We start from the raw sequence: 24,950 nt of genomic DNA on the forward strand, positions 1-24,950 counted from the left end.
ATGACTATTTATAACAGCTGTCAAGTAGATTCCACTTCTTTCCGGTGTTTAAACCCTTTGAATCAATTGAATAGCATATTTTCATGTAATAAATAAATGAATTATAAAATATTTAATTGTTGCAATACTTATCCTACTTTTCTACCATATACCATGACGAAGAAAACCCTTGTTTCATTGTACGATTCAAGCAAAGTCTTCATTTCTCCGCAGGATATTACAACGAGAGAAAAAAGATTGATTTATTTAAAAGCAGGTCATATTTGAAAAAAAAATAGTGATGACTGATAAAGATGAAATTGAACATGTTGAAGGAAACATATACCCGGTACTAAATGAAAACAAATATAAATTATAAAAAAAATTCGATGAAATTATTGTTTGGCAGCCTTATTTTCTCATTGTATTTCAGATTAAAAGTTACAAAATTGTAGTACTTGAGAAGTTTTTCCCGTAAAACTTCATGTAGAATCGCTACAATGTAGCTTGTTGAGGTAGCTCTAATGGAGCCTTTGCTCAAGGTTATGAAGTAGGGTGTAGATCCTCTGGCGATGTAAGGATCAACTCATTACTCCAAGAATTCCATTGTGGGACGTGGAGACCTGTTCATCGGAAGAGACCGTATAAACCGAGATCCTGTTCTACAGAAGATGTTAGAATGAAAAGATCATCCACTGCTCCGAAGCCGGTAACGCGGAGTATAGGTCTAAATTGCAACCCTCCACTGGCAACTGGTGTGGTTTCAATACGAGTGAAAAATTCTAGGAGACGCCCAATAAAAAAAAACGATAATTGCTTCACTTTAAGGTACATTGATACTCTGATAAGAAGGATAACTCTTAATGACATAAATGTTTATTATTCCTTTATAAATTTGCCAAGTTGAAGTGTCTTTTTTTGTCCATTTTGCCCCGAAGCTATGTTATAATTGTTTGTATTTTACTTATGAAATATATTTCTTTTGGAAAATCATCAAGGTTCAAGCAACTTTTATATGAGAGAGCAGAGAGTTTATGAAATATAATTATTGTATATACATGTATAACAAGTTTCAAGAATTTGTGACCAATCCTTTTGTATTAATTATTATGATTAATTAATACAATAAAATATGTTCAAAACAAATAAACGGACATCTTAAATTCATAATACTAGATAGCACTCTTTACAACTACTACATTGTATTACACGTAAATGGTAGACAATGGACAAAGATGAGCTTTTTATGCATAAAGTCTATAAAAAAAGCGTCCTTATTATTTACAGAGATTCTAGAAATTGAGATGAACCAGAATTTTGAAAACAGATTCAAACTTCGTGCCTTGGATAATTAACTATTTTTGATATCCGTTTACTATTTCTATTATATGCAGCTTTTGAGTAAAACTGGTATGAGGGGTAGGTCAAGGTCATTATTCAAATCAGCATCAGGGAAATTATGTATAATCGGGGACAATAGATAGATTAAGTATAATGAAAAGAAGGGGATATATAATGGATTCGAGATTGGATTCACTGATTTAATGATCGTATTTTGGGCATTTGCTGTAGACAAAACCTCCGTTAAAAGAAAATCACTGGTTAAACTAAAGGTACTGTGAGCAATGAGCTCACTAAATGATACAACCCCTCCTCTCATATGAATATAACGAACGTGTCTATGTTTTGCTATAGGAAACCCAAATATGTATTGGATCAAAAGGTAAAATAAGAGGTGCACAATGTCAATGTGTTATCAAGATTCTCTGAAAGTATCAAAAAATTTCTTTCAGTAATATAAGGGGAGTTGTTAATAAGAGATGGGTACCAAAAAGCGTAACAGACGGACGGACATCCAAATTAATATATACCCTCCCGTCATCATGATATGTGCTGGGAGGCAGTTGAATCGTTATTTCTTTCAATATTTAATAAATAAATGTTTCTTAAGTTTGAATGAAAGGTAACACACATTATAAATTAAATAGATATACACTATTCTAAATGCAACGGTGACCATTCTAAAAAAAATTCTTTAATTTTTTTCAGTGAAAAATAATCACTTGTCTAGCTGATTCTCTGACGTCATAATAATTATCTTCAGATACAGAAACGTCAGATTCCATATATCGTCTCCCAGTATACAGATTGCTGTAGTCACTTTCATCTATTTCACGATTTATGTTTCCATGGGCGTGGTCATAATTTTCAACAATATCAGAATTTTCTTCCTTTTCATGCAGATGATTGTATACGTTATTATTTACGTCAATATTTTCCGGTGAGTTTTTTATATCTTTTTGGACGTTTCTGTTATTCTGTGAATCATCAGAATGAGCAAAAGGTGGCACGTTTACAACTTTTCTCTGAAAAAATATTTCTCTTTTTTAAAGTAATCAAATTAAATTTAAAGTGGTAACTGTACGGTTTACAAAATATAGATTGTGTTGATATCTTAAAAAAAAATAAAAGGTAACAGATTCTTAAAAAAAGTATCAGAAATCCAAAATATGAATTTTCTAAAGACAGGTTTGTGTTAATAATGCAGTAATCCAAACATGACAGTTAAAATAAATATTTGTTCACTCAATTTTCATTTAATAATACTCTGTTCAATTATTTCTGAGAATGTTTTACCAAAACACAATTATGATTTAATATTTTAACCCAATGCAAAAGACCAAAGTACCAGCAGAGAGGGTCAACTTGACTTTTACATAATGTGTATAATAGTGCATACATGTATTTCTTACCTCATTTATACGATGTTCGGTAAGATTGTTTTGAAGCACGTCTGTTTCAGTCTCATAAGTAGCATTATTAAACACTGCAGCCCTCGAATTGTCTCTATAAAACATCAAATATAGTTGAATATAAATATAAAGGAATGTGGTGTTAGAAATAATACGGTGGCATATTACTGCCCCCTAAATGCAAGATAAATTATGTTCACATGCAACATAGTTATGTAAATGCAACATATCTATGTCAACATGCAAGTTAATGATGTTCATAAGCAAGTTACCAATCTTATAAGAAACCATAATTTACATGTAATAATGGGTAAATTTACTTACTAACGCCCATATCTGACATTGCAGATGCAAAATACATCATAAATTATGTAGACATGCGATTTATTTATGTTAACATGCAAGATAAATATGTCATTATGCAATATGAATGTATCAACATGCCAGATACGTTTGTTGATATGCAACTTATTATCTTACATGATTACATAAATATCTTGTATGTTTAAATATAAATGGCATGTAAACATAAATAAGTTCAAGCATGTTAACATAAATAAACCTCATGTTGATATTAATATCTTGCATATTAACATATATAAGTCGCACGATGACATGAAAAGATCGCATATTGACATAATTAGTCGCAAGCCTAGATAATTATATTTCATATTACATTTGAGATGTCAGTTTCGTGCTTCAGTGCGGGATTCAACCCATATAAAAATCAGATTCTCTGAAAACAAGTTGTTACTTGCATGTCAATATTATTATCTTGCATCTCAACATGATTATTTTGTACGTTGACATATAATAATCTTGCATGTGAACATAATTTATCTTGCATATGGGGGGAGGGGTCAGAAATATGCCACCATAAAATGAAGATTTCAAACACAGTGTCAAAGTTGAATATAGTCACTGAAATATTTTATACTTGGTTTTCAATTTTCCATATCGAATATGTTGATAGATGTTCCCTACTACAACAGTAAGAACGATGCCTAAGATAAGGCCGCCAAAAACAGCTCCAATTGTCACACTGACAGTATTCTCTTCTGCAAAGAATAACACAAACTAATTAATTCATAATATGTTCATTGTAAGTCCTTTAAAACTTTGTAAACTTTATCAATGGACAGAAATATTTGATTTTACGTAAATACAGTTTCGATTCATTTCCTGTTTATTTATAACTTTGATTTTCAGAATTAAATATTTTTAAAAATATATAAATTATCAATTTCAGCCAACATAAGCAAAACATATAGGTCTCTAGAAATTGTTTTTCTTCAGATCAGACGTATTGTAGGTGTGATAATAGAATTTAGAATACCTTTTTGGTCTTGGATAATTGCTTGTAGATTGCCATCTGAGTGCGCTGAAATTATCTAGATATCTTAGAATTATACTCGTAATATTTTGCGACATTAAATAAATACGAGAGAGCCCTGTAAGCACAAAGGCGTTCTTCCTTTTGGCGGAACCTTGACATGGCTCTACAAATTTGTATTAAATACATCTGAATTACAAATCATTTTGGTATAATTGGGAAAAGTGTGTTTTTCTACTATCATTCCCTTTCATTATACAGTATTTTGAACATTGCCTATCTAGGTGTACTGATTTTCATTCTTAACTAATAAAATAACATAAGAAAGGTTGATTTATTTTTATTACATATTGTTTTCCTACCATTCGAGAATGTTTCACTCAACAGATAAACAAATATAATCAATGTCTATATAAGATATATACAATTGATTAAGATAACTTACTTTGAAAACATTCTGAATATTGTCGAACATATCCAGGCCTGCAAACACATGTGCCATTCAAACAAACAGAACCAAATGCCACAGAACACTGCTCATCTCGCTGGCATGTTTCGTTTAGTTTCAAGTTCCCTTATTAGCAATAATTATGTTATTTCATTTAATTTGAACTCATTGATGCTTTTTTCTAACACTGTGTACAAATAGTCAAAAATGTTTTGAACATATCCCTTTTTCCAGAGTTTGAAAGAAAATGGACAGATATTAACTGTATAGATATATCTTTGTGCGTTGCTTGTACTCACCCTGTAAACATTTATTTTCGAATCCTATGTACCCAGGTTTACATATACAGATTCCAATTTGTCCTGTTAATAAACACGTCTTGGAATCCTCTGTACAATTCTGTGTTAATGTACACAGATCTGTCGACATATCTACTGCAATGAAAAAGGCTATTTGAAATATGTTGCATACGAGTAAAGACTGTTCAAAAATTTATTAGGATATTCTCTTTATTCTCCTTTATAATCTACGATCTTTTTTGTAAGAATTAATCTGTTCAACGAGCTTGTACAATGATTGACAGCAACTTTTTTGTACAATGAAAATCTGTGACAATCAAGTACTGAATGCAGAGTTACCAGATTAACGTCAGCTGAATTAAAAGTGGAGAAGCTTTAGCTTACATGAGTTAAATTTTGCATAACAATGAAGAAAAACTTCCGTAACTGTAAAAATATTACTTCCGGTTTAAGCACCAGACTTCAATTGTGTAGAATTTAAACAAAAATGAATCTTTGCGTACAAGAAATTATATATATTATTGTATTTTCGTAACTTTTATTTTCATATACGTATAAATTCACATTTAATTTTTTTCATGTAATCTGGGAACACCCTTGACCCGAAGTCTATAATTTGGACAAATTTGAAACTTCCCTATGCTGATATGATTACATGAAGATGTTGATAAGACATAATGGCCTTCCTCAAGTTCGTTTCTTTTAAGAGATAAGGGTCTAAAATTTTTATTTAAAACCTTGAATACATATTACGGCTCAAGTTTTTTTTCGTCGCGAAGGTCTGAACAAAACTAAAATCTGCCCTGTCTGAACATCTTTGTATTTTGACATGACAATCATGTATGAGTCTCCTTCTTGGGAAAGTTTTTAATGAATATTCGAACACATATTCTCAAGTAAAAAAAATAGCACATTTTGGTCAGCTTACACCAAATGCAATCTACACTTCGCTAGGAAGCTATCGTTTGTTCCATTTTCTGGTCTATGTTTTCCAGACTCAAAACATTACCTTTCTTATTACTTTGTGTTAAGATTTATTGAATTTTCAAAAAAAATGTTCAAATGGTACTGACAATACATGTTTATTGTAGTAATTTACTTCATGAAATATGAAGACAAAAATAGTAACCGGTGTAATTAAAAAAGTTCATTAGAACAATAGGGATATCAGCACATTTTGATCAGAATAAACATAGGTTTTTAAATATCAAAAACTTGATCGGATACCATAACGGAGTAAGAATCCCGTCGACCGGTCACATCTGCCGTGTGATCATACATTTTACAAAGTTAACTAAATAATCTGAAATATATTTCCGCGAAGATTAAGAAAAATTAGAATTAGCTAAAATCAATGAGTGTTGATAAAGTCCTGTCAAAATTTCTTTTAGATGCTTAATTAAATGTTCATACTTACATATTTCTGAGTTTGTTTTGCAAATAATTTCCAAAGTTCGCTTTTCTTTATATGAGAATCTGCATTCCCTTTCGATCCTCTTGAAATCATCCATAAAGCCCTTGATACTTAAAGCTATAAATGCCAATTGATATTTGGTTTCAGAACTCCATCTTGATTCTCTTTCTTCTAAATTGTTGATTTTTACGAGACATTGTCTAGGGCAGGAACTTGTGTCTGCAAAATTAAGAAAACATTATTAAAATAGACATTATGGTAAAACCGTATATGCAGAATTATTTAGCGAGGATTTCATTTTGGCATTATTATCGAGGGTACTGAAATTGAATATTGCTAAAAAAAATGTGTTTATCTGTATTTATTAATCTCCTTTAGTGAGCATCTTACAATCGTGTAAATTATCTCGCTAAAAAATAAAATACCACTTTTTGAGGACAAACCGCTAAATTTTAGTCTTGCTTAAATTTCCACTAATACGGCACCTCATTCTACATATACTATAAGATGTCTGATGTAGAAAGACATTTATAATAACACTCTTCAGTCTTGCAAGGTCAAATGATTGGTTGAGTACTTTATGTAACTAATTGTTGTCTTGTCTTATTTTTTTTTAACCTTTTGCACTTCCAAGCAATTTTGTATCGATATTAAGTTGAAAATGCAAATGCAAAAGATATTAGAATAATGTGTTTTGATTTAATCTTGTACGAATGTAATACTGTCATACCTAAATGTTACTCACTAATGTATGATACTGAGCTTTCTACTGTTTTACAGTTTCGTATAAACAATCCAGTTTATCTTAAAAGGAAAGCTTGAGGCACGATTCTTTTCATACATGTATCGGTAGAGCGCTCCCTCCGTGATCGGGAGGTCGTGAGTTCGTATCTCGGCTGCGACTGACCTGCTCGATAAAATAGGTAGCAACTGTTCCTTCCCCATGCGCTCGGCACTTTGAAGAGAAAATTGCAGGTCCTTCGGATGAAACCTTAAAAACCAAGGCCCCATGTCAGCGGCAGGCGTTGGCACGATAAAGATCCCTCGCTGCCCAATGGCCCTGAGTGCCGAGTAAAGTTCAAAATTTGAAACTCTTCACCGGCATACGGTGACGTCTCCATATGAGTGAAACATTCTCGAGAGGGACGTTAAACAATATACAATCAATCAATCAATGTATTTAAAAATTAATGAATTTTTAACAGAATCAAAAAGACAATATCACAAAGTGATGGTATCAGTGAGATTAAATTTGACCGTGTTATATTAGAGGAAAGGTCAGTCTAAGGTCAACACCTTTTCCCTGAACATTACAAATAAAAAGAAATACTATTGCCAATCATGTGATCCCTACTTCCATTTCAAAAGATTGAATGCTTTTCTTTTTGCATAAAAAATAAACTACCACATAGAGCCTATAACATGACATTACCAAAGTGACATAAATAATTTAACTAAAATGGATATTGGCCAATCCGATTTTTTTCTATTTTTCTTAAAATTTGAGGATATATTAGCCATTTTCATATGCTTCTTATATTTGAATTGTGCTTATTTCACATATGGTACAGTTGACACAAAAAGATACAAATTGATAAAAATACAAAAAAAAAATTATCGTTTACTAATAAGGGAGAAAAAAACCTTTTTTTTTTTTTTTTTTTTTACACATTTCTGGCTCAAATCTGTACTTAGATTCGAAGCTTTACAAGCTAATATAGATATTTTTTGTATTGAAAATAATATTTATTTGATATATTTTGAAACTTTAGTGTAATTTAACTTACATTTGAATTTTTTTAAGTCCTTCATTATGTAAAAAAAATACAACTACATTCATTGTTATATAACAATTTTGAGAGGCAGAAAAGAAGATATTTTCATACACCAACATCCCGCCAAAAATACAGTCCATGTTAGTTTTCAAATGCAGTTTACCATTTCCATTCAAAGTTGTATAATTGTAATGAGTAATGAAAAATATGGTCTTTTAAATCTCGTACTCCTAAATACATGTATATTAGATATATGAATAAATATTCAATGAAACCTTTATCTAATCAAAAACCTGAGAAAAATCCTACCTTAATACATATGCTACTGAAAAGATTAATTACAGTGGTGCAATTAAATATTAATAAATATTAACTTAGAAAATCAGTCTAAAATTTATCTGAGACGTTTGAGTGATTTCTGTAGCAACGTTTAAACTTTTTAGTCCTTTGACAGCAAACAATAAGATTTGCCTATTTAAATTAAGCCCCTATCTCTCTTCTACCAACAAAAAATGTTTATTTCTCCCTAAAATAACATTGGACCATGGTCTTAACACCTCAAAAATATCATTTGTTTTAAGTTTCAAACAAGCATGTAGATTGACTTGTGAATAAAACATCAATTGACTTGTGAATAAAACATAATTACAGACACAAATAACAATTTTTTAAAGTACTGAGATAGACTAAAAGTACTCTGTCATACCTTTTTCCTTTTTAGTATTATTGAAATATTTTCATCCTAACTACTTTTTTATTGTAATCCTTTTCGAAAAAGCAAATATTACAATGATATTTTCTTTTTACAATAAACTCAATACTTTTCTGAATGTTTAAAATATGATAATGCAATATAGGACAAATTTGAGAAAATTCAGTATGTTAAAAAACGAATATATTGAACAAAGATGCAATTTTGTAGCATTTACCTACCTTCTTTAAACCACTGTTTAGCTTCTGCCAATGTAAAACTGCATCCTTTATCTCCCAATGCAAAAGCAAAAGACTTTTCAAGGCATACCTCACTAAAAGGTAGGAAAAACATGCCATTTTTGAACATTATTTTATATGAAGCTGATTTAATCGTCAATTCAAATTGTGTTTTTTTTTTTTTTTTGTTATTAAAAACAAAAAAAACGCACATTTTAACATTAAAAATCTTATATTTATCAATTTTATATCGAATTTCATTCAGAATTTCATTCACAGTTTCATAAAATTAATAAATGACATCCAAATGCTCAAAAATGAGGACATTGATATTGTTAATGGCTGTGTTATAATATTGATACACGACGACTACAATGAAAAAATAATTCATAGTAAGATAAAAAATACTTTTGAAGAACACGTAGGGCAAGTAAACTTAGACGACCCACTTTTGAATAAAGTTCTACATCTCAACGGTGATTCCAGAGCTTTCTTATCCACACGGCGAGTGTGACCAGTCAGCTGGGCATGCTTACTCCATGACCTGATTCCATATCTGATGTTTTGGAGGTCCGCGTTTGCTCTGCTCCTATTTTGTATTCTTTATAGATTTTTGAGCTTGAGTGCTGTTCATTCTTTCCATGTATTTCATTACTACATAAAGTTCACTTTCTACTTATTCTTTTTGAGTCGGGAGAGTGGACGAAAATATTTTATAAAAGATGGATTAGTGCAATTTTATGATTAAACATGTCTTGCATACATACCTGCTTAGGTTGTATGCAGAATACCCATAATGAAAAATCAGAGAGGTTAGCAACCCTGAAATTTAATACATGTTCTCAAAAAATTATTTTACATTGTTTGCTTTATGGAAGAAGATAATACGTCAGTTTGCTTGTGGCACCGGCTATCAAACCTTTGGCGCTTAAAGCTCTCACTAATATTTGTAAATGTACCCAAATTAAATATCACAGTGCACCTCTAGTAAAACATAAATCTATATTTGATAATTGCAACAACAACAAGCTAATTCAGAGAATTTGTGACCCCCGCTTAGGGAAAAAGTAAACCATGCGCAGTTCGGGGGGAGGGGGTGGGGGGTGGGTCGGATCCCCTTGACTGAATTTGTAGTATTATTAAATGTATACATGTATACTAAAGCAAATAAAATTTGCCAATATGGATAATTTATGAAGATTTGATTGCTTATTCTGTATTATGTGTATAGAAGATTCTTTTTATATAAAGACATATCTATAGACTACGGAATTGCTTTTAACTGACATAAATTATATGCAAAGACGAAGTCACATACATATATATTTTCATGTTCGATCTTGTCAAAATTTTACATAATGCACGGTGTCTAATTAAACCTTTAACAAACAGTTTTAATAGCTGTAAAAGAATATAAAGTCCATCAAGAACCTGTTTTATACGTAATAACTCTCCTCATGCCCCCGTGCTAAAAATAGCGACATGTAATACAATAAATACTAATAAAACAAACGGGACGGGACACTTTGAGAGGGCTAAGAAAGGTCCTAGGGTGTTTTGATATACAACAACATTGCATAAGCTCAAAATCTTCTTGAAATATCGCCCGGAAAGGATAGGGTTTCATACAGACAGAATGTATCAATTAACGACCTTGAACTTTGTCCTTTTGACCTCAAAATCAATAGGGGTCTTCCTTGGGCCACAAGGAGTTGTTTTGTAAAATTTCATTGCAAAAGCTCAAAGGGTTCTCGGGATTTCGCGAGGAAAAAAGTGTTACAACAGACAAAATTTGCAAATTTGTGACCTTGACCTTTGACCTTTTGACCTCAATATCAATAGGTTTCCTCTCTAGTCCATAGGGAGTTGATATGCTAAATTTCATTGCGAAAGCTCAAAGGGATCTCGATATATCGTGTGAAAACGAAAGCGTTACAGACAGACAGAATGACGGACGGACGGACGGACAGACGGATGGACAAACCCAAATTAACATCCCTCACTTTTCAAGTGGGGGACAAAAATTAAGACATTATATAAAATAATCTTGTTAGCTATTGCACAACAACGTACTACATATTATAATAAATATCTAAAATGTCTAAACATATTACTTCTATATCTGTTAAATGATAATTAGTGGAACTTAGTTATAGAGCATAAGTTACTTTAAATATCTACATTACTTTTCAAAAAGTCAAAGAATTAGAATGGCCTAAATGGGGTATTTTTGGTATTAAGTTTAGAGAACCAAAGATTATTCAATTTGTTCCTCTACTTAAAAATAGGATTTTTCTTTTATTTAATTTCATATCACAATGACATCAATACGTTTCAAAATAATCACAACAAAAAAAATACCGTTTATACAAATAATAAAAGATAAAGTTTAAAGACATTTTAAGTACAAAAATGTGAGTTTTTCAAGAAAAATATTACGGGAAAATATTATTTGAACGTAAATAACAAATATATGTATTAGTATCATGTATATCAGGGGGATGGAGTTTTATTTTTTTTAAATAAACTTGTTTTATGCTTTTTCTTTAGTACGTCTATTTTATGTTAATACATGTGAACAGTTTAAATTATGATTATGATGCAATTACTGTAATTATTATTTATAAAATCATATTAAACATAATCATGAAATGGACACTATTCCTTATTAACTATATAAATTACATCATACATTATGTAACTTCCTTAAACTGTACGGATGTAGCAGAAAAAAATCAGAATTTCTGATTTTCTTAACATATTTTACAAATGTATTTGCAATATGACAGTGTCATCTCAAATCTCTGTAGTTATACTTGCATTTCCTTAATCCACCTGGCAATTTTGTCAAAACATAAGATCAAGTCAAAATATTTATCTATAAGCAGAAATAAATATATTTACTCACACTCAATAACATGCTTCCATTTTGTCATTTTCTCTCAAAATAAAACAACTTCCTTGTGTATAATTCCCTATATATGTATATAATTGTGGATTAAGTTAAGTATGCCACTTTAAATATAGAGTACTTGTCCTGTTATTAAGGTTTAAATGCCGCATGGAATGTTCCGAATCATCGCTGGGATTACTTCAAATACAAGTATCTGTATTGTTAACTCACTAAAAGTTATGAACAGAGATGACGTCTTTGGGTGGACATTTTTAACAATCTAACTACATGTAATAAGTGACTGGGCCAAGTGGTCATGTAATAAAAAGAATTTAACATGATTGCTTATGTAGAGACCATTAAGAAACAGATAAGGAAATGAATTGCTTATTTTTTATAGATAAGCTCTCGAGTCAACATTTTTATGCAATTGTACATATTGTCTTTCCTGATATACTTTATTTTATCAAATAAAATATACAACATGACTATTGTGACCGTGTAGATTTGGACGGTACTAAGATGTCGTCTGGAGTGGCATCCGTTGTTTGCAGAACGAACGGGGTGAGGTAATGTTGGCGTAGAGGGTACGAGGTATAAGGTAGAGGCGCTGTGTGGCCGTAAGGTAAAAACGAAGTATAGGTGTGCCGTATTCCCGAAGGTCCACCAATATGCAATTCCAGATATAAAACAAATAATCAAATAATGAAGGATTCCGTATTTATTAGATGAGTCTCAACGATGGCAACACTTTAAATAAATCAATAAACAGACATATCAAAATGATCGAGTCGGATATGGCCGAAGTGGCCCCGGACTCAAGAGTCCTAACGATCGAGTCAGACGTGGCCGAGGCTGGCCTCCGTTTATTCCAGACTAAAGATTGAAATTATACATGACTATTTATAAGAATGTACATAATGAGTAAATATATGACAGGTGTTGGCATTAAGTAAAATGAGTGAAAGATTCACAGGTATGGACTAATTTAACATAGTTTGTGACTCTTTGATATTTGGACATGAAGAACTGATCATTACACAATGTTGTTTTAAGAGATTAACAGTTCTTGAGACATAGCACTCTGTCTCTTTGTGATAAGCGATCAAGAGTCTAAAAGTTACACTCACTCGTTAATCAAACAATTAGATTCACAAAATTTATTGTAAGAAATAAAATATGGCAAAAATATGAAATTGAAAATAAAGTCTAAAATAAAGTTTACATTTTTAGAAACGGTGAATTTTTCACTGTGATAATATGATTCAAACTTCTTTTTCTCGTTCTCCAGACTGTGACAGAATTCGTGTGTGTTGAACTGAAATATTAAGCATGAAAATACTATTCATAGTACAAACAAAGAGATTTATTAACTAGTCAGATAACGTTTTAAAATAATGCATTCGCAAATTAGATCTGTAATTCATGAAGACGCAAAATATGGATAATTGTGGTCAAGAGGTGGCCCTTTTTCTAATGAAACAACATTGACACAAAGCTAAGATATGATAAACTATTCTAAAAAATGTTACTGGTTTAATTTACTACTAATTGTTATTAAAATATTTCAGCATTCATTCGGTATTTATTAAGGTTTGAGAAAATAAAATATTTCTTCTCAGGGATTTAATTTCGTTGTTGGAGAAGTAATGAGATGCAATGCATATGAAATTGCATCTTGAATATGTTACTCGAAAACAACGAATATTACCATGTGAACAAGCACATAAGATTTCTGATTGTTTTTCTTAGTGTTTTTATTCAGTTGTAAAATATAATTTATATTTTACAACCGAATAAAAACAACAAAAAATACAATCGGAAATCAACGTTTTTTGCAAAGTCGCTGAAATCACGTGAAAAGTATCTTATAATTAATAATATCATTAAAACTACACAAAAACAACAAAATTTCACACTTTCTTAAAAGAAATTTGACGTACGTCTGTACATTAGTGATCGAGCAAAACGAAAATTTGCATTAATCATTTATATATCAAGAAAACAAAAATTGTTCTTTTGTTCGTATTTGTGAGATCTGGTCAATATTCTTCGGAAACTGATATATAATTGATTTCTATCGCTTTAGTAGTCCATATTGCATTCATTATATCTTAGTAGAGAAATATGGCAAATTGTTAGGTTTATGTGTTAAAATAACGACCAATATAAAGCTCAAAGATACATTAACAAATTGAAATTGAAATGCGGTTATATCAGAGGTTCATTCTGGTGACAAAGTTAACAATCCCTACAACGGACAAGACAAGCATTGATTCTAATGTTTTGATCGGGTAAGCGGGGTAAAAAGTAACGTAAAAAAATAATAACCTAACAATTTGTATGAAATGCAATCAGGCAACCCAAGTCATTGTATTGAACATAGAATTTGCAATGTGTCGATTTTAAACGATTGAATACCTTTGATTGTCGATTGATACCTTTGTAATTTGAACAATTTTGTCAGTAGTATGTCTTGGATTAGAAATTGATCGTTGTAAAATATCTGGTGCTTATATAGAACATAGTAGAAATAGTGGGATCAGAGGAAAAGCGCTAGATAACAGGTATAAAACCTGTTGTTTGTTTACCAATTGCCAAGCTAGATATATTGGTCACGTTTCTTGCGAAAACCTTTTTCTTTAAATGAAATATCTGACAAGTGGAAACGAGATCGACTGTTTCAACCATTTGTGTAGAGAGTGAGGAAATAGGAAATAATGCGCAATTAGAAATTGTTTGTAATCTAATTTTTAAAAAAGGATGTAAGATAAAGAGATTATTCATTTCCTTTAAAACATGAAAATGTTTATTGTGCTTAGAAGATTGGTGTAAATAAACATAAGAACAATTAAAGACTCGGTTACTAAAAAGGGATTTTTGCATCAATATTTAATATGACAAATAAACTAAACAAAAATTAAATGTATGATATTGCAAGTTTTATTAGATTAGCACACAACCATTGCCAGCGGATACACCCTCTCACGCAATTTGATGGCCTTTGTGTGAATCCGAACGAGTCAACTTTATTTAACCTAGTATATAAAATGAATAAGAAAAGAGTAAAACATAAACATGAATTTACGGCTAAAACCTTATCTATGAATTTATCTTAGTCCATAACCAAATGTTAATCTATGTCTACTGTGCGCCAACACAGTTGAAAAATGAGAACACTACTGACAATAGCAGGGCAAGGTACCGCGGAGGAGCAAGAAATTCCTGTTGACAGCCATACATGTATCTGTGATACCCACTTCTGATCAGGCAAACGGAAAACCCGCAGACAATTCAATGTGTAATGATCTATCAGTTCATTCAGCAATTAACTTATGCTAGATTAAGCATGGAACTTGGTTTCTTTTATTTCATGTTCACAGGGATTTCATGTCTACCAAAAGAAAAATAATGTCAAATTCGAATCTGTATCCCGATCACTTTAGATTTGGACTGCAGGTATGTCTTGAAAAGATTAGTGAAATTAAAACAAAATAGATTCGCGGACTGAGACTGAACCAGAACTATTTACTGTTATTTTGAAAACAGATTGAGTGCAAAATTTTGTCAAGAAATATAAAATTCACACTCACATTATACATGGTTTAATTTTGTAATTCTGAGGAAATAATTTTTCCATTATTCTGTTCCAATTAAAAATTATCAACGTATAATCTTTTATAGATGTATTTATATATCGGCTATGTGTCACGACAGAATATATAATTTTTTTTCTTCATTTTTTACTGGTAGAATATTTGATATACAAATTCCGAATACGGTACCGACCAGACCCAACCTGACACAAAGCAGTCTCAGAGCAGTCCCGGGGACTGCTTTCTGGGACTGCTAACGCAGTCCCACAGCAGTCCCAGAGCAGTCCCACAGCGGTCCCAGAGCAGCCCCACAGCAGTCACACAGCGGTCCCAGCGGTACCAGCGGTCCCAGAGAGCAGTCCCAGCGATCCCAGAAAGCAGTTCCAGCAGTCCCAGTGGGTGGGGTTTGTTAATTTAATGGGCAGAGCTAACTCAGAAATGAGATTTGCAAATAAACAATGAAACTATAAAAGGCAGTATAAATTGATTCTGGGTAGTATGCCGGGACTCCTTACATGTATGCGAAAGTCATTTATGAACAGTACGCGCATAGAAACAAATTGAATGATTATTTATTGAAGGAAGAAGGGTTTCACACGTACATGTATGAATTAAACTGAACATGAACATTTAATCACAATTATCGGGTGTATTAAATTATTAATTCAATTTCTTTATTTTCTGTGATTTATACTGTTTCCCATTTATTTTTTATACAGAAAATTAAACGTTAATTAATTAATTTCCATCAGTAAGAATTATATAGCTTTAATTAGATCTCATCATTATATGGCCAATTTTCATACTATCGGGATTTTAGAAAATTCTTTGTTAATTTTTCCAAGTAAATTTTCAGTCATGATTATTTTTACTGACATGTCAATTTAATTATTGTTAATTTCTCTATCTCTATAATACTCAGTTTTAAGTGTTTTATTTGTAAATGTTAGAATGTACATCTCTAAATCACAAGAATGGAATCATCAGATTATGTTCAAATTTAATTAATTCTGAAAGAAATTCATACACATTTTGTTAATCAATTTTATTTTTGCATTAAATACCGGTAGATGGAAATTAGGGTCATTGTTGGCTAGCGTGTTCAATGATGTGAAACGCTGATGCGCGTATACCAAAATAGCATACACTGATTTTCTGCCCTAAGGCGATTGAAACCGCGGGTGTTGATACCATGTAAGTCTTTTCTATTCTCACAAAAGAAAAACGCAAATATATATTTGCCGACTAGCCCAGGAAGCATATTGGGGAGCCAGACGTTTATTAAAGCATATACATTATACATTCAAACACAATATACATTCAAACACAATATACATGTTACACACATCATATAACTTCCTTTTAAATGTATAAAAAGAAAAACCCCTTATTTAATGCGTCATTGATGCAAAACTTGATTGGCCAGGATGAAAACCAGAGATAAAAAACTTTTGACTTTTTCAAAGAAGAAAAACCTCTGGAAACCTTTTGCCCTATAATATATGACAGAGTCTAAAATGTTAATATGATAAACAATTGTCTAGCATATAATCATAATTATATCATAAAAAAAAAATTGACGTGTCTTCTTCGGAAGACGGGCTAGAACTGATTTCTCGTGCTATTCGAATACTTCTCATAGATTCACACCACGTGACTTTAAAACTCAATTTCATTGGATACCTTATTTCCGAATCGATAAGACAATTATTTTCCGCTAATCTCCGAACCGCGGAAAATATTAAGTCTTTTCTATTCTCACAAAAGAAAAACGCAAATATATATTTGCCGACTAGCCCAGGAAGCATATTATAGAAAATACCAAAGTTAGGGTGCGAAGAAAAATGCTCAACTGAGGAAAAAAGGAGGGAAAAAATAAAAATTACAATCCTATTTTCTTAGATACAGCAATACGATTCTCAAACTTGTCTACTATGTACATATCTTTACTAGTTTCACACTTCCATCGATCATGTTTTTGATACGCCTTTCATTGACACTGGAAGCTACAGCCGCAGTAGCCCCGCCTGCTCTGAGTGAATGTAAACCAAGATTTAACCCTGAACTAACTTCTTTCAGACTAGAAATAATGTTTTCTCTTGTAGCCGTATAACTAAGTGTTTTGTTCTTATATATAACAATTTAGAAAAACAATGTGACCTACAACAGGTTTCAATGAAAAAAAATAAAAAATCTGTTGAAATCAAACTAAAGTCTACTAACATAATGAACTTTTTAAACGTATCGGGTGGACATGCACTTGAAGATCCTTTTGCTACCGACAGCTCGTTGCCTTGTCTGTATTAATGTTTAACTTGTATTAATGTAAATACACAAAATGCTTTCAAAGACTTGGACATCACAACAGTTTAGATACTTAATTTGTCATATATCAAAAAAGTTTCAAAGCTCCCAAGAATCATGATTAAATATCTGATGATCAACACGTAGTTAAAACTCGCATACAAATCACACAGTCGAATCAACATCTCGACCGAAACAGAATCTTTTCTGCTGACTGTAGGAGTTGCGATGCGTTTAGATGATTCGTGTAGACACTTGATATAAGAATTATTAGTTGGATCCGCAAAACCGTGTAACTCGTGAAACCACTTTATAGAATAAATCACTTGATTAATCACATGAGACGACGAACCATGTCCAGCAAATGAGAAATGTACATTGCGCTGTGGACGGGCTGCGCCGGTAAACAATGAAAATCTTGTTTATCTGCAAACATTTTCCATTTTCGAAAACTCCCATGGTACGTTTTGATAGTATTAAAACTTTTTTTTTTCTGAAGAAAGTATTCCAAAATCTTGTCAGCTAGATCGATCAGAAAGTCATTTCTGGTTCCGCTTCCGGCCACATCAGCTCTTTTTCTTGCATCACGATGTCTGCCAAATAAAACAAAAATTGTACTGATCAAATCTGCATGTAACTATGCAATCGAAAATAAACGGGGTTATTACAAAAACCCCTTTTCTGTATCAGTCTTTCTGGGCAATATGAAGCTATCAGAAATATTATTACAATTTTGTAAAAATAGACCAAAAGTGAGCTGATATCCATTTTGGAAGAACTAATGTCCCGACCGCGTTTTCAAACAAAACCCTTTTTTTTTATTATTATTATTATTGTCCCTAGAAATTACAACAGGGGGAGGCACAAGCCACATCCTACCCCCAACCCAAGAAAATTCAAAAGCATCCACTCGCCACTAGTACCTGGACACCATGACTTTTAATATAAAATCTGACATTTTGTATTGTAATGTGTTGCAAATGCATCAACTTCGTGTGGATCATATCTCGCACATAATTTGCACACCTCTAATTCTATGCCCAAATCGCCCCTGTCTGTCTGTTTGCTGATCAATTCAGCTTTCTGATTTTTTATCTCAGAGAATCTATTTCTGATATAAAGTAATTTTGTTATTATCACATAACTGAAACATATCAGAAGCTGGAACCTACAAATTTTCTTTATTGCTACTCACCTCTAAAATTTGAGAAATATTTTCAAACTGTCTGAATGTGTATGAGCCTGCTCACTGCCTCTAGCAGTGTAGCCCTCGCCAAGCAAAACTCATACGACTCTACTTCGCAAACCAAGAACCACAGATGTTTTAACCATCCCCACCCTGCTGTGGGGAACCCGTGTCTGAAAGCTGTCATTTTGGGATAATATATCCCTCGTAACCCGTATCTGAAGCATCACTGAATAACTCACAAATCCCACAAGTCTGATACGTCTATGATTCTTAACTTACCGATACGTCTATGGTTCTCAACTTGTAAATATTTTCTGACCAAGATATAATCTCCTGAATTGCTTTTTTTTGGGGGGGGGGGGGGGATAAGATTTTGCTATTCCAATTCACCCGAAACTCGACACAAAAATACAAATATCTAGTCATAATGCGAACAACTTACCCTAAAAGCTCTTTCATTTTTGAAAGTCCCATTGTAAACCCCCAATCAAACTAGATTTTCTGCTGAAATCCACTGGAATTTCTCATGAGCTAATAAAAAACCTTGAATTTTTGCAAATCGTCTTTTACAAAAGTACTGACCATCGAAACATCTGACCGTGAAGAACTACCACTCAGACCGTCGTCTAAGTACATAACGATCTTAACATTATTAGACCTCATAAATTAAGACAAAATGCCTGGTGACTTTATAAAAAAAAATATACAGATATACTCTGTTGTTGATAAACCGAAAGGTAGTACGTTAATACAAAATATCTTTTCTGACCCCTAATTGTCTACGGAAATCCTATATATTGCCTATTCTCAGGGAATATGGAGATATAGTGATAGGCCGACTTAAGGTCAAAGGTAAAAACGAAATCAAAAATATCCCTCGCTACCTGCGCGTCCTCATACCTGTATTTGTACTCGTATATATGAACATAACATACGTGCAGTCTAAAATCAACCTAGGCTTACCTGATCTATTATAAGCCATTGTGAAACAATTACTACATGTACAGGTTTGTCAATAACCTCTGAAATGCATTTTTTTTTAATATGAATGCAAACACCTGTTTCGACCTACCTGTCTAAATACCTGTTTAACTGACCCACCGAACTTACATGCTGTACAGAGCATTGAACCGTGAGAAACACAATGAAAGAGAATTTGAATGGAATTCTTTGTCTGATCTTAAAGAATCTCTGTTTTAACAAGTGTCTAAAATACTTATCTCTGAATCATTGATTTTCTTTCTGTAATGCCTCGCCCAACGAGTTTCTGATTTAGATGTGAGTGACTTTGTTTCGTCTTTCTTCTAATTGTGTAGTCTGAATGACGTGTCGTAGGATGAAAACGTTGCTCGTTGTTGTTTTTCTTTCTAATTGGCCCTCATCTGAGCCCTAAATATCTTCTTCCCGTAGTAGGAATCCTCTGCTGTGGGGTTAGTTAGCTTTGATATTTGCAAATTGGGACTGATGTCGGCTTCCCCGAGATCTTCCATTGTAAAATTTGACGTGTCTTCTTCGGAAGACGGGCTAGAACTGATTTCTCGTGCTATTCGAATACTTCTCATAGATTCACACCACGTGACTTTAAAACTCAATTTCATTGGATACCTTATTTCCGAATCGATAAGACAATTATTTTCCGCTAATCTCCGAACCGCGGAAAATATTAATAAACATTAATTGGCCAGGTACATGTAAACACAAGCAAAAGAAAAAAGAAATAAATCCCAATTCCCGGTATTTTCAACTCTTTATTTATAAAATAAATGTTCTCTTTTGATAACTTGTTTATAAATTAAAAACTATTCATTTAAAATTCATTAATAAATTTCCCGATAATTATTATAATTGTTTAAGTTATGGAAGAATGGTAGCATAATTTTATTTCATGACCATTTAATAAATTGTTAGGCTTTATTTTAGGGTTGCATGGGATACTTTTCTAGAGTGGTGCTCGTAAAACGTGAAGCTTTTCAATTAAAAATCTTATATCTACATGTAACTGTATAATGATTATTTTTAAATAGTGTCAATGCAAGTTTTGTGTGCACATAATTTTACAATAAATAATAAAATAGACCTACATGTAGAAATTTTTTTCTCATAAACCTGTAGTTTATTTTAAGGGACAAAATTCTACTTCTGACTTCTTTACTTACATGTAATAACTTTATTTAAAAAAAAATATTCATAATTCATTTGTGTACATGTAAAGTCTCTGAAAATATTTATTAACTATAATAATCTCTTCTAGGTCTTCTTATCAAAAGATTGTAAGAAATCCTTACTTATTTTAATAGTCTAAACTCCTCTCTGCTGCTAGTAAACAAAACAACTGGGAGCCTGCAAATTCAGAATACACAAGGGGGCGGAGCTATCTTGTCACTCAGAACTTCTTTCACGCATGAGTGAACAAAGCAGTCCCAGAAAGCAGTCCCAGGGACAGCTGGGACTGCTGGGTCTGCTTTTTAGAGCAGTCCCAGGGCAGTCCCATAGCGGTCCCAGAGCAGTCCCACAGCGGTCCCAAAGCAGTCCCGAGGACTGCTTTGGTGTCAGGTTGGATCTGGTCGGTACTGTATATGTAGAGAGAAAAATAAAAACATTTAATAAATGAAGGTAACAATTAGTCTTCAAGCTCAAATTCAATCTGTGCAATAAAAATCAGAAGCGTAGCTAACACGGACCTCTGAAACATCGATCAGAGGTGGGATCAGGTGTCATGTAGAAATGACTATCTCCTGCCGACCTGACACATTTGTTGTGTACTCTCGGTCATGATCGGGAAATACTAGTAACATGAAAATTCGTACATAATTCAATGAGTTTATAAGGTCCTTATATTTAGAATTAAAAGGTCTTCAGCATTTGTTCCGATTACACATATTCATTACATACTTAGTAATAAATAAAGGAATTTTGCATATGCAATATGGCTGACGTCACGATAGCAGTATCAGCCCTGCAGGGCTGATATGGATTTGCAGGGCTGATACGGATCAATATCACACCCTTAGTAAATTAAATCTAAAACACAGTACTTGAGATCATACACTTAATTTAGGTGTTACAATGATTCTCTTATTTAACTTAAATGAAAGGATAATCTAATTGACAAATAATAGATTATTTTCAAATTACGGACGTTTGAAATAGTACATGTTGAAACAAACCCAAGCAGTATGAGACAACAGATCGTGTACGTTGTAAGAAGTCTGTGTATGATAATTTACTTATTTTCTTCTCAACTTAATGGGTTCTGTATTTTATTTCTAAGGACACAGTATGTAATAAACATAATAAACCATACCCTTTCCACATCACATCCTGTATCAGCCCGAGAGACCAATATCAGCCAGAGGGCCGGCCCTCTGGCTGATATTGGTGTCTCGGGCTGATACAGGATGTGATATGGAAAAGAGTATTATTATTATCTATTTACTGTATCATCGTATCGGCCATATTTCCATATCAAACTCTGCACAGCTTGAGACACTAATATCAGCGAAAGCTTTGTAGGCCCGAGGACATTAATTGGTCTTAGGCTGATATAGGGACTGGAAAAAGACATACTTGTTATGTTTTTTCTTGTGTAGTAAGTCCTACTTGACAAAATACAATTTTCTTTAAAAGTCGCTGGATAGAAAATGTATTTTATTCTATAATTTATAAAAATTCCAAACGGATTATAATCGAGAAGCTTAAGAAAATACTTCTAGTAAAAGGCAGTATTACAGAAAGTTCAGTAAATCTTCCATCCAGAAAATGAAGAAAATCTTTCTCTTGCATAAGCTGCCAAGTACCCAGAAGCAACGTTGACTTTGTCTCTTTTCTTAAGACGAACAAAAATGGAATTGGAACCACTACTCCAAATTTGCTACGATGTGTGCTTATTGTTGAATGTAGTGAATCCTTTGTAATGACCATTTACTCGTACGTTAGGATGGGCTGCTTTACCTGGACTGGTTAAAGTTCCCCACGTAAACACATATACGCCACCAGAAGGCGCTGTAAAGATTCCTGTTTCTTTGTTGTATGCATTTACAATCGTTCACGAGAACTGTGTCAAAAATTCCATGTCTCGTGTAACTTGTAACTTTTAGATGTTGACTGGTAAGCCGAAAAGGCAACACCGCCTAGAAAAATAGAAAATAAATTATGTAATTTTAGTTATGATGATGTTGTGTTCATTCCATGTTTATTTACAATATACTGTATACAGCAAAAAAAAGTTTTAGGAACCCCTTCTATTTAACCATTTTCGCCCTTTTCGTGAGAGGACAAATTTAAAACAGTGCAAATTCAAATGAGACAATAACTCAACGGGGGAAACTTTGTTTGCAAGTGTGAACGGCATAAATGATTAATATGCGACGAAAATAATATCGTTTTTACACTGTACAAGTACAGATGTAGCTTGAAATAAATAACATTGTATAATTATGATAATCGTAATTGTTTATTATTTCTTTTTGTTTAAAAAACCTCAAATTCAATGCTTAGAAAAATTACCTTGAACAGCATGTCCATATTCACTTCCTTTGATGACTGAATCTAATCCGTTCTCCAAATTGCTAGCCTGTGATTACAAATATTCCAAAAACGGCTAGTATCCCGAAACAACATGGATAACCATAAATAACACAGATATTACAATGTTTTTCATTTTTTCCGAAATCTTAAGGGTTTGAAACATTGTTATACAATTATGAAGTATAACAGATGAGGAATAATCCAGCGGAAAAGAAGTTTTAAAAATACATGTACCAAATACAATGAATTTTCTAAAAAGATAGTTCTCACCTCTGCTGGCTGATTATTTGTTGTTCTCTTAAATTGATTTTTTGCTCCTCCTTTATATAAGGCTTTAAAATGATTTGTAATATACCACTATGAAATTTGATACACATGCAATTTAAAGATTTGTATTGTTGTTAGTGTTGATACGATTTATTGATCGAAAGTAAACTGAATGTAAGCGTAGATATTTATAAACGCAGATACATGTACGAATGCGTCTTTTCAATCACTTAGAGGTTCCAATGGCCCGAATATCCCTTATCTTGATAGGTTTCATTACTAGACATGAGTAATACTGGACCAAAATACACTATCTTTACAAAAGGTTATTAATAACCTTTCCAGTTGATTTTGATTATTTTAAGACAATAATTTATGTCCTCATCCGAATTATTGTTCCTTTTTCAGTTTTATTTTGTAAGGTGGGATCGATTTAGTAGAAGCATTATTTGCTTCATAACTAGATATTTACATTTCCAATGTCTTTGTCCGAGATAAAATTACCAATTGTAAATGTAATTGATTTCCTCATGAATGTTTTGGCGCGGTTCCAAAAAAAACACGTGTAGGGCAGGACAACACCTAGAGAGAAGCAGGCTTGGAGCCCGTGGATTGGCGGAATCAAAGCATGTAAATATAAGGAATAACTGTCAGATTTTTCGAATTCATGAAGATGATCAATGGATTGGCTTGTGTGATAATTTTATGCATAAACGCCTTCGGCGTTTATGCAAATTATCACACAAGCCAATCCATTGATCACTTCATGAATTCGAAAAATAAGACAGTTATTCCTTAAATGTTTTACGGACTATAACGATGATAGGGACAAGTTAACAACTATATTGCATGACAAACTCGTTGATATATTTCTCCATTGTCAGCTTTTTTTCTTCATGTAATAAATATATCTCAATTACCAGCATATAAGCGATACTCACGAGCATGCATATGCAACGATCGATGTTGGAACTGAGACGGCTAATGACAGATAAGCTGGTGTTACAGGAACTTCAAAAAGCCGTTTAAACCTGCATTTCTTTAAAGTCAATAATTTTGACTGGTCTGCTTTATATCGATTGTAAGATCTTTGATTTTAATTATCCTACAGAATGTTCGACCTACCTGATCATTAAAAGGGCTTACGATGGCTGTGACCGGTTAACAGTGGAATTTGAAAAAAAAAAATACAAAAAAAAAGCTCTAGAATTTCCGTAGCTCTCTGGTTATGCCCTGATCATAG

At 32.4% G+C, this 24,950-nt stretch overlaps 1 protein-coding gene across 2 annotated transcripts in view; it reads right to left on the reverse strand.

The window, feature by feature from the left end:
• Positions 1–2,001: 2,001 nt before the first annotated feature.
• LOC134262089 (uncharacterized) overlaps positions 2,002–24,950 on the reverse strand; it is a 51,221-nt gene continuing 28,272 nt past the window's right edge. The window contains exons 3-10 of one of the 2 annotated variants that reach the window (XM_062744481.1): positions 8,935–9,026; positions 6,230–6,445; positions 4,813–4,947; positions 4,511–4,639; positions 4,069–4,113; positions 3,670–3,790; positions 2,733–2,826; positions 2,002–2,345 (exon numbers count right to left, since the gene is read on the reverse strand). In XM_062744481.1, coding sequence (XP_062600465.1) covers positions 2,025–2,345; positions 2,733–2,826; positions 3,670–3,790; positions 4,069–4,113; positions 4,511–4,639; positions 4,813–4,947; positions 6,230–6,445; positions 8,935–9,026 — 1,153 coding nt within the window. In that variant the 3' untranslated portion in view covers positions 2,002–2,024. The remainder of the gene's footprint in view (positions 2,346–2,732; positions 2,827–3,669; positions 3,791–4,068; positions 4,114–4,510; positions 4,640–4,812; positions 4,948–6,229; positions 6,446–8,934; positions 9,027–24,950) is intronic. The other variant, XM_062744483.1, reaches the window with a different exon arrangement.

Source organism: Saccostrea cucullata, unplaced genomic scaffold (genome assembly GCF_032062105.1).
Source record: "Saccostrea cucullata isolate Sc308-1 unplaced genomic scaffold, CSIRO_AGI_Scuc_v1 ctg3364, whole genome shotgun sequence".
NCBI classification, from domain to species: domain Eukaryota; kingdom Metazoa; phylum Mollusca; class Bivalvia; order Ostreida; family Ostreidae; genus Saccostrea; species Saccostrea cuccullata.